This window comes from Scleropages formosus, chromosome 1, assembly GCF_900964775.1.
Source record: "Scleropages formosus chromosome 1, fSclFor1.1, whole genome shotgun sequence".
NCBI lineage: Eukaryota > Metazoa > Chordata > Actinopteri > Osteoglossiformes > Osteoglossidae > Scleropages > Scleropages formosus.
This window is the reverse complement of record NC_041806.1, coordinates 41959420-41970950: the sequence shown is the minus strand read 5'-3', so window position 1 is coordinate 41970950 and position 11531 is coordinate 41959420. Positions and strand designations below refer to the sequence as shown.

General features: G+C 41.2%; 1 protein-coding gene across 1 annotated transcript; it reads left to right on the top strand.

The window, feature by feature from the left end:
• Positions 1 to 760: 760 nt before the first annotated feature.
• Positions 761 to 10121, top strand: LOC108929232 (gamma-aminobutyric acid receptor subunit rho-1-like). The gene is made up of 9 exons (XM_018743602.2): positions 761 to 770; positions 2867 to 2973; positions 5832 to 5899; positions 6742 to 6965; positions 8399 to 8481; positions 8644 to 8784; positions 8908 to 9060; positions 9326 to 9522; positions 9834 to 10121. The coding sequence occupies exons 2-9, from the start codon at positions 2874 to 2876 to the stop codon at positions 10119 to 10121; spliced, it is 1254 nt and encodes a 417-aa protein (XP_018599118.2). The 5' UTR covers positions 761 to 770; positions 2867 to 2873.
• Positions 10122 to 11531: the final 1410 nt, after the last annotated feature.

Genomic DNA, 11531 nt, shown 5'->3' with positions numbered 1-11531 from the left:
GGGTTTTGTGGAGCGGAAACCCATTGTAAATCGGGGACCACCAGTATATCATTTGTACAAATGATGAAATTTGCATAACTTTAAAGCCTATTTGCTTGGTGTAATTTCCATTGAAGGAGCGGTAAATGCATTGAATGTACTAAAATGTCCCATTCTGTTTTTCAAGGCCCCAGATATCCTGTTTAATGTTCATTGGATTGGTTAAGGGCAAACATTGGTACTCTGAGCCTGATCATACTGTAATCGCATATCAGATATCTGGCTTTTTTTTTTTAATACTTTCTGTTGTAAGAAGATGGAACTTGAACTGCAGTTAGTCCACAACAGTTTATTATACATACATAGATACATCTTTACAGTTCAGGGATGTAACACAAACCACTGTAGTGATTTCACTTTCATTTATATACACACACACACACACACACACATTTTCAGATCCGCTTGTCCCATACGGGGTCACGGGGAACCGGAGCCTACCCGGCAACACAGGGCGTAAGGCCAGAGGGGGAAGGGGACACACCCAGGACGGGACGCCAGTCCGCCGCAAGGCACCCCAAGCGGGACTCGAACCCCAGACCCGCCGGACAGCAGGACCGCGGTCCAACCCACTGCGCCACCGCACCCCCTTTCATTTATATACCATTTGTTAATTTAAAGCGACATTTTGAGGCTTATTTTAGTCATGATCAATGTTTTCTTTTGGCATTCCATGACAAGGGCAGACTGAGGAGAGAATCTGGAAGACCTGTAAACCACAAGCCTGGCAGGTAGGTTTAACAAATATTGGAAGTAAATAAACACTAATGAATAACAGGCGATGGACAAATACTCTATTCACATGTGCTGAACATCACCAGGGAGGACTGGAACATGAAAAACACAAAAAGGGTTTGATTTTATGCCTTTGCAGTATAGTAAACTAAGAAGATGAATTAATGCCTTGTAAGCATATGCATACAATTAATATATTTTAATTGCACAGGCTGAGATTGTTCTATAGCTGCTTTGCCTCAAGATGAAAGGATAAGTATTGTATCATTGAATCTTATTTATTGTGAATTTCAGAAAGGCTCTTAATCTTGTAAAGACTAGCCGATATCCATTATATTTCCTTTTTTAATGAGGGAAATCAAGGCTGTGGTTATTCTGTTCAGTCTTGTGGAATGAAAATTTAAATTTTATCTTTGTTAGAAGACAGGTCAGAGTGATATAGGAAGGTTCCCTAAGACTTATAGCTGTATTGTGAAACTGTCCTCACTGGGAGGGCTGTTTCCTGCTTTCCATGAGAAGAGGGGAGAAGCGGATTTGGTTGTTTTGCCTAAAGGAAGGGGGCCCTGCCTGGTGTGCGTGACAAGAGCTGTATAAATATCTGCTTGCTTAGATGCTAAGGTGTGTGACTCTATTAGGGAGGCTCACCCGTGTGCATGCATTCGATAATAAAGCATTAAGTTTCTGTCTGATTGTCTGGAGTGTTTGTTTCTTTCTCCTACCACAGTCTGTACCGACAAGCTGTTGATATATTTAGATCATTAACTTTTTAAGATCAGTGTAAAAGTCAGGATAAATTTTTTTTTTTTATTCCAAAAGATATTTTTGATAAAATCTGATGGTCCAGTCTTATCAAGCGCGCGCGCGCACGCGCACACACACACACACACACACACACATTTTCTGAACCGCTTGTCCCGGACGGGGTCGCGGGGAGCCGGAGCCTAACCAAGCAACTCAGGGCGTAAGGCTGGAGAGAGGAGAGGACACACCCAGGACAGGACTCCAGTCCGTTGCAAGGCATCCCAAGTGGGACTTGAACCCCATACCCACCGGAGAGCAGGACCCGGTCCAACCCACTGCGTCACCGCGCCCCCCCCCCCCCCCCCCCCCCCCCCAATCAAGCAAAGTAATTCAAATTTAAGAACCATAATAGCTTTCCCCCAAATTCCTAATAATTTTCAATAATTCTCATGAAACCTGTAGTTTATTTGGTGTAATTGTTCTACCTTGTTCCTATATCAGAATTAGTTTGTAATTGTTAGCAAAGCCTGTCTGAATGGTTCAAGAAGAAGCCTTGATTCTTCTATGCAGTTTTGCTACCTGAAGGGCACAGTAATACCACCTGTGAGTTGGTCCCGGACAAAAGCAAAGGCTTCCTATGAATGCTTTTATACAGCTGCATGAAGTGCACCCAGTAATCCTAGTCTTCATAGGGGAAGAGGAGTTGTTCTTGGACTGTTGAAATACAATACTGTGGCACACATTGCTCTGGGTTTGGATGGGGCGAAGAAGGACACACAGACAGCAGTCATTTTGTACATTTCTTTGAACACTGGCACACAGGGAAATAATGCTTTTGATCTGAGGACCCCATTTCCTTACAGCACTGCACCTTGAGCAAGCCTGCTTAGCAACCTCCCCGCCCCCAGGGCTTTTTCTCAAAACACTGATAAACACTCCTTCACACTCCCCAGAACTGCCCCCAGTGGTTGAACACTTTATTTACAATTTACCCAGAATCCAACTATTTACAATAGAGCCATTTCCCACACAAACTCTCGGTAACGCAGGTCGTTACAATGCATTGCATTGTTTTTCATTGTTTTACCTACTTGTTCCGCATTCTGCGTGTTTTATTTCTGAATACGAGTAATTCTTAAAATGCATTTCTTAACAGAAATGGCTGTCATGGGATATAGGGTAAATGTCCAGTATTGTAGACATAATTTCACATTTTGACCATTACAAAGCTGCATCACAAAAAAGACATGGTTCAGAGATTGTAATACTGGAAAATTTCTTAATTTGAGCTTTATGTAATATGTCAGTCTGACCGAGTATTTTTGTGCTGTTCTTTCCTCCTTCTGTTTAGTCCCATCATGAGACGAAGTCCTGACATAACAAAAACTCGCACAGCAAAATCTGAGCAGCTTTTGAGGATAGGCAACCATGACTTCACAATGAGGCCTGGATTTGGGGGTATGCATTGCCGCCGTATTTCACTGCATAATTTAAATATATGTGCAGTTACAGCAGTTTTGTGTGAGTTATACAAAAAAGGCAACATCACAAAGTAGGTCCATTCCTCTTGATGTTCAACTGTGTTGGCATAGTTTTCAAAGGAAACTGTTTTCACAAATATCCATCCATTTGATGAATTGAACGAGCCAAAAATATAGTTCCGTGTAGTACCTATAGGGAACGACTACAATGTATTTGCAGCACCTTAAACAGGTGACATAATTTTATGAAGGATTAGGGAGGTGGGATTTGCCGATTTAATTACAGGAATGCGCTGGTCTGGAATTCTGCTGCAGGATAATTTTTTTCCCCACCTTTTTTTGGGTGCATTCCTGTAACTGAAAAGCTGGAAACTTTGTCTGAATAACAATGTAAAACCACAAATAAGGCTTGTAAAACTTAAAACTTGTGTGTCAACTAATTCGATCTGTGATTTGTCCCAATTTTAGTATATGATCTGTGATTTGTAGGAATTATTGTATTTACCAGACTATGTTGTCAAGACCTTTACTTGATGATGTTCCATACTGTTATGTTATTAGATCTTAAATCTATATCTTAGCGCTTTGGGGTTATTTAGTTGCATTGAAATTGTGAAAAATTTGAGATGGGGTGAACTAAGCCAACAAATATACTTACAAGAAAGAGGAAGTTTACAGTGTGTTTGTTTTGTAATTGATTCATGGGGATTTAACTATGATTTTGTGAAGTGAGCCATTATGGGATATACAGCAACTCCCGATATGGAGGATTATGGAAATCTGCTGTTACTCTTGTGAAGAATCTAAAGAGCAGCGATCATCCATGCAAAAGGGTACCATCACATTCACTAAAAATAATGGCATGTCTGAGGGTTTTCCGGAATCCTGACAAATGCAGTGTACCCTCAGTAACACTAAATGAAAATGACATTTATTCAGTTAGCTGATGCTTTTCTCCAAAGCAGTTTACAATGTTGGTCTACCTGCGATTATTTACTCATTTGCACAGCTGGGTAATTTTTACTGGAGCAGCTGAGAGTAAGTACTTTGCTCGAGGGCACTACAGCCAGGGGTGAGATTCGAACCCGCAACTTTTGGGTACAAAGGCAGCAGCTCTAACTACTACTCTACCAGCTGCAGTGTAAAATTGCAATATAACTGTATAAATTATATGTTCCAGTGTCTGACTATTAAGAGGGTAAATTTTTATCTGTCATGTATATTGGTTCTTATGGTAGAATGTAATAAATTGACTGTGACTCGAATCACATGTCTGCATCTGAGTCTTCTTTTGTTTATGTAATGCACACATTGTTGTTCTTTTCTGTGAGATGTATGTTGCTTTGGAGAAAAGCGACTGCTAAATGAATAAATGTAAATGTATTTGTTTTCCCCATGCACTCATTCCAGGTGATTTTGGGCTTGATAGAGCTGATTATTGCACTAGTCACCATTCAAATCCCACTAAACTATGAGAATTAATTATAATTTTTCACTCATTGAATTGATATTACCTCCATTCCTGTACGTGTGTGTTCGCATGTGGGTTTGTCATGTTACTGTTTAACCTTGTGGGGACATTTTATCACTTTCTCACAAAAGTGTCCCCTCAAGGATAGGAAAACCTGTAACATTTATTACCCTTGAATCCACTGTAAGACATTGCTGGTCATTCATTTGCACTATTGCCTTTGGTGTGGGCGGTTGGAAGTTCTCTTCTAACCATGTGCTTCCAAACTGCAGTTTCTAGAAATAGCTATTAACAAAAAAATGTTGAAGAAATGAAGGCATCAAGTATAAAAACAGGTATTTAGTATATTTAGGTCTTGTTTAATGTCAGCTTGGTGAAAGGAGTAGAAGAGAAAAGAGACCTGGGGGAAAATGTCCAATGCTGTATAATCTCCGTAACGTCAAGCCAGGAGAGCTTCAGAGTCTTCCAGTGGTAAAATGTGGATGGTTTCCGGTTGTTTGTACTTTAGCTGCTGTGTGTTTCTAGAAACACTGTGACCCACTTGTACTTTTGCAGCAATGAGGGTGATGTGGAAGTAAAGCTACACCACAATAGCTCCCACAAACACGACCCTGAAATGCAGCCAAATCCAATCTGTTTACGGAAACAGTGACATGTCCTCCAGTGTGCCCTGGTGTCCGTGTGCAAATACCTGTGAAAATGGATTGTTCTCTGAAATGAGATTTTTTTTTTTCCCATACAAATATGCACTCATGTCTTTTTTTTTTTTTAAATAAATGTCTTGGATGCTAAAAATCCCTTTCTTGCCTGTTGATGTTGTGGAAGAAATTTGACATAACTCAAAGGACCCAAGATAGGAGAAAGCATCTTATTTTATTTCACCCTAGCTGGAGAAAGTGTCCCCGTCCACTGTGTCAGTCTAGGGAGTCTCTCCGAGCATCACACACACACATATATTAGAGTTTTCAAAGCACGTGTTACACATGATAACATTTCTCATTGGTTTCCTGTCTACATGATCAGCGTGTGCTCAGCTCACGTGTGCTTCTAATTTACTTATGCATCTACTACATTTCCTACAGGCTGAAGTAAGTTGTGTGCGACATATAACAAGCACCCTACATCCCTTCAGCTCATCTCTCCACCTGCCAACATTATTTTCTTGTTTTCCAGTCCCAGCCAGTGTCGGTTACCCCTTACAGTTGGGGGTGTAGTTTCGGTGCATCCTCTTTCTGGCACAATGTGCTTTCTGCGGAAGTTACAGAACACATCGGTTGCACTTTTAGTGCATGCCATCATTTTTATTCCTTTTTCTTATTTTTCTATCACAATGTCTCTACCTGTAACAATTTTCACCATTATAGGACCTGCCATTCCAGTCGGAGTAGATGTTCAAATTGAAAGCCTAGATTCAATTTCTGAAGTTGACATGGTAAGTATGGACTAAATAGTAAGTGAAAAATAAATACTCTATTTAACCTTGTCAAAGTTCTGATTAGCATGTTACTGCTGCAAGCATATGAATGCCCTGAAAATAAATCCGTTGTTTCAAATTATACAGCCTTGGTAGATAACATGTTATATAGATACAAATAATAAAGACAAATCTATTTCAAATATGGCAGTATTACAGCAAATACAGACCTATGTACATTTACATTTATTCATTTAGCAGACGCTTTTCTCCAAAGTGACGTACATCTCGGCGAAAATACAAATTTGTGCATTACATTAGAAGAAAGCGACATAGTTGCAGACATGTATGTAATACTAGTTGTTGATGCTACTAGTTGTCAAACTAGGTTTGTTTGAGACTTTCATGTCTGCAGCCATGTATCCTTCTCTTAATGTAATGCATGGATTGTACTTTTGCTGAGATGTACGTTGCTTTGGACAAAAGCGTCTGTTAAATGAATAAATGTAAATCTAAGTAGTTATGGATGAATGGATGGAAGTGCCATGGAGTTGAGTCCAACTCATAGAGCCCATAGGCATGGTTTCCAACTCAAGGGAGGAATTGGAGTGGTTCGCCAGTGCCTCCTTCCGTGCTTGTCTGAGGGGTGCAAAGACCGGGTGGAACAGGCAAACCCCACGTTCTCTGAGCTGGACTCACACCCTATGCCCACCAAGCAGCTCAGGAGCTGTGAGGCACTTGCATTTCCCATTGTGTCACTATGTTAAATAGTAAGGTGATTTAAATTCAAATGTTGTCTCGGAAACCAGTGTTTGTTTGTTTGTTTGCTTGACTGCCGCAGCCATGTGTGTGTGTTGCAGGACTTCACTGTGACCCTGTACCTGAGACACTACTGGAAAGACGAACGCCTCTCCTTCCCCAGTACTAACAACCAGAGCATGACGTTTGACAGCCGTCTGGTGAAGAAGATCTGGGTGCCTGACATGTTCTTTGTCCATTCCAAAAGGTCCTTCACCCATGATACCACCACTGACAATGTCATGCTGAGGGTGCATCCTGATGGCAATGTGCTCTACAGCTTGAGGTGTGTACTTCACAGCTCACATAAATGAAGAGCCCTGTTGAGATGTGACACGCTGTATCTCGCTGGAGTGCAGGGATATCCATGCATGGGTCCACTAAAGAAAACATCTTACATTTATTAATTTAGCTGATGGTTTTCTCTAAAGCAACTTACAATGTTAAGGTTACAATTATTTACCCATTTATACAGCTGGGTAATTTTTATTGGAGCAATTCAGGGTAAGTACCTTGCTCAAGGGTACTACAGCCTAAGGTGAGGCTCAAAACCTGTGGGTCCAAAGGCAGTCACTCTAACCACTACGCTACCAGCTGTCCCTATCATGACAACATTAAAGAAGCCAGTAGTCCGCACGCCTCCAAGCAAAGTGAAACACACACAGCTATCTGTCCCGAGGACCCTATGAGTGTATGCCTTGATGGGTTCCTCCCTTGCACTTTGAAGAAGAGGCATAGCATCAGGGAGCTGAGGGAAGATCCACTGACCCGAGGAATCTGTAGTGCATGAGGGTCTTTGTCTGCCAGAGATCACAGTCCCAGCCAGGATTATGGATTATTTTGCAAGCCCAAGGATGTCTGGGGCAAAGGAGAAGCAGTCATGTGACAACTCCCTCCTCTCCCCACACACACACATACAGTCATGTGCTCTTATTGGCTAAGGGCAAAGTGGGAAGTACAGTAATCTCATGGGGTAGGATAGGAGATTTGCTCAAGCGTGAAGGATTGTTTCATCAGACCTTGTTCAGCACTCTCCCACCACAGAGCAAAGTCTTCTCTGACCTCTGTTAAATGTGTTATATTCAGAGCAGGATTATCTTTGACACTTTCGTATAGAGTAGCTGTTTCCAGTGTTGTTAGAACTGCCTGCAGCCTTTCCCTGTTCGGCGTTACCTGAAATGTGATATTATCTGTACACTTCTTCAGTTTAGCCATTCAATGTAAACTGCTTTAAGACGTACGATGTGTGTGTGTGTATGCATACATGCACATGTATATACATTGTTGGTACTTGAACAGGCAGCAAATGAAATAGTAGTTAGAGCTGTCACCTCACAGAGACATAAGTTAATTTTTCACCCCAAACTCCAGTCAGTGTTCAGCCATAGGGAGTTCTCCTGCTCCCTCTACATGCTCTCTCCAAACTCTCAGATCAGCTGATTATATGTCCATGCTGCTTAGCTCTTAAGTGGTAGCAGATGGTCTTCATGACAGTCTTCCCCACCCCCTCCCTGGGAACCAGCACCCACCAGTATTATATAATACAAAAAAAAAAAAAAAAACAGACGGTGGATTTTAAAAACATTTTATACTCTCATAATCTCAAGTTGTCTCTTTTGTCACCTATGAGCGCCTCAGATTGTTTTTCCATGGAAATGAATTTACTGTGCGTGCACATGCTTCTGTTCACTGACTCTTACATGTTCTTTCTGATCTAAGGGTTACGGTTACTGCCATGTGCAACATGGACCTGAGCCGGTTTCCCCTAGACACACAGACTTGCTCCTTGGAGATCGAGAGCTGTGAGTCGGCTGCACTCCGCTCTGGGGTTCCTTCTGTTCACGTTGCCTCGTCATGTTCTTTATGGTCGTTACATTCCACATGCTTTCTTCAAGAGTCCTGGTATTCCCATGCACGCTCTTTTTCCCAGGTTTAAAGCCCCGGTGTCTATGGTCCCATTACAGATGCGTACACTGATGAAGACCTGATGCTTTACTGGAAGAAGGGCAACAATTCACTCTCAACAGATGAGAGGATATCGCTGTCCCAGTTTCTTATCCAGAAGTTCCACACCACCACAAAACTGGCATTCTACAGCAGCACCGGTAGGAGATCATGTCACATTATACTACTGCATATATCTTTTCCTCTCACACCCAAGTCGTAGCTTTGAAATGTGCACCAATAGGTCTGACATTTTCACATGTGTGTTCTTGTTCTCCCCTCAGGATGGTACAATCGTCTGTATATCACCTTCACCCTACGGCGACACATCTTCTTCTTCCTGCTGCAGATCTACTTCCCGGCCACACTGATGGTCATGTTGTCTTGGGTGTCCTTCTGGATTGACCGCCGAGCCGTACCTGCCAGAGTTCCTCTGGGTAAGAAGACTTGGCCTCACTCCCACTGAAAGGCTGACTTGGTGACTGATGCCTGATAATATATCATCTTCATGTTGTACTAACATTTCATGACCATTATTTCCCTGCCCTTTTGTTATTCTTAATTCTTATTCTGAATTTGCTCAACATAAGGTCCTTTAGCCTGTTTGCCTTTTATTCATTTACCAGCTTTGTACCACCCTCAGGGTTTAACTAAGGCATGTGTAATATGTGTAGATAATTTGTGTGCTGGCTATGATTTCAGGCATCACCACGGTGCTCACCATGTCCACCATCATCACTGGGGTCAATGCCTCCATGCCCAGAGTCTCCTACATCAAAGCTGTGGACATCTACCTCTGGGTCAGCTTCGTGTTTGTCTTCCTGTCCGTGATAGAATATGCAGCTGTCAATTACCTGACCACAGTACAGGAGCGTAGAGAGAGGAAGCTGCGAGACAGGGTAGGTCAACTGCACGGAGCCTTTTGCAAACAAAATGAGAGAATGTGTAACTCGGGTGTTGGTAATGAAGCTTAAGAAATGGAACAGGGAAGTGTTTCTTTGAATGCCTTTGCACATGTTTATCTGATTTTGACTTAAAGCAAATAGTGCTCCAGAATGTGTTTGACACTTCACTGAGGTTTTAAGAATTGCGGTATGAAAATGCTCAATATCCCTGTAAATATGTAGCATTTAGAGCAATAACTGAAATGAAGCTATGATGTAACATGCTTCTAAAATGAACTATCATCCTCCATTGACTTGTACCGCAGCTACCCTGCACCTGTGGCCTTTCTCATTCTGGCCAGATAATGATGACTAGCAGCTACAATGACGTGGACATCAATGCTACAGGAAACTATGGTGCGACTGAAGACAGGAGGGAGAGGCTCTTGATGCAGCTGGCACTAGAAGGCGACAGGACCTCAGATCTGGTGAAAACCCGGAATGGCTATGCCACCCTTTTGATTGATACACACTCCATAGACAAATACTCTCGAGTCATCTTCCCAGGTGCTTATGCCCTTTTCAACATCATCTACTGGTCCATCTACTCCTAATGGCTACTTCACTGAAGGGATCTTGTACCAGAAGACTCCCAGGAACACTAATAATGCACTTGAAATGCAAGTTAACAATAAGGAATATTTCCTTTAAATTTTGTTTTATGTTTTTCCATTTACATGGGTGTAACATCAAGATTTGCCCTATTAGGATCCTTTAGGTTTCCTGTTCCTGGCAGCAAGAGGCATTGATCCTCTGCACTTCTGCGTGCTGCTGTGTGTCCTGTAGCATGTAAAGAAAGTGGCTAGCTTGACATGAGATTGTGTCAGAGAGCACAACTTTCATGAATCCCAGCAGACCTAAGGACATTGAGGACATCCAGATCCATAGGGGATTTAGACATAGCTACAGTAGGATAAAAAACAGCAACAAAAGGCCATTTAAGTTAAAAATAAAAACAAGCTTTTCGGCCTACTTATATAATATACACAAGATTGCCTTTCAGCATCAGATGTTGATATTAGAAAGGGATTTTCCTAGTCCAATGACTCGTTAAGATCATTCAAAAAGGTGTTTCCAAATATTCCTGTTGTAAACTATCCAACATAGAACTTACAAAATTATTGGTGTTTTTAAGACAATACTGAGTCAGATCTTGAGTCTGACAGTTAAGGATTTAGCTGCTATAATTTTATTTTACACTCAGGCTCTTATTCGGCTTCTTGATATCCATTTTTTTCATCCAGTCTGGAATTATTTGGTCAGCAATTACCAGTATCACTGGTGCAATAAAGTGAGAGCACATTTGAAAATTGTTCCAAGAACTGTGTGGGAGAGATATTAGGCATCACGGTGATTTTGTTACAAAACTCAGATGGACTTGGAACTAATTGGAATATTTCCCCATAAAATAGAATGGAATGAGTAACTAGTTAATGGGGATAAGTTTACACATTCCGGATTGGTTAGTTATTTATTTGAACCTGGACATCATGGAAACCTGAGGACTTGAATTTTTTTTTTTTTTTTTTTTTTTTACTTTTTCTAACTGTCTAATTCATTTCAGAAAAGGTTTTACTTTAATCATATCAATAGAACATTTTATGAGCACTAAAGGGAACATGTTCACACATCACGTAGAGGATAGTGTGTGAGCTGTACACTGATTACATTTGTGTGCTCGTTCATTACTGCTACTCCTACTACCTTGCAATAGTTTTTTTTTTTTATACTAATACATAACACGTTTTGTCTTTTTTGTGCTACCTATTTTCAAAATGTCACTAAAATTTTGCACCTGGGAAAGCTTGAAATGGTAAGCCAAATTCCTCCTCTTTTCTGTTATAGTAAGTCAAGTGTCGGTCAACATTATACTTTGGATAAATGTAGTGTGAAAGGTCTTGTTTCTTACTTTTTTTTTTTGAAGTATGGGCTCATGTTTTTGGAATTTTAGGGACCCCCTTGAC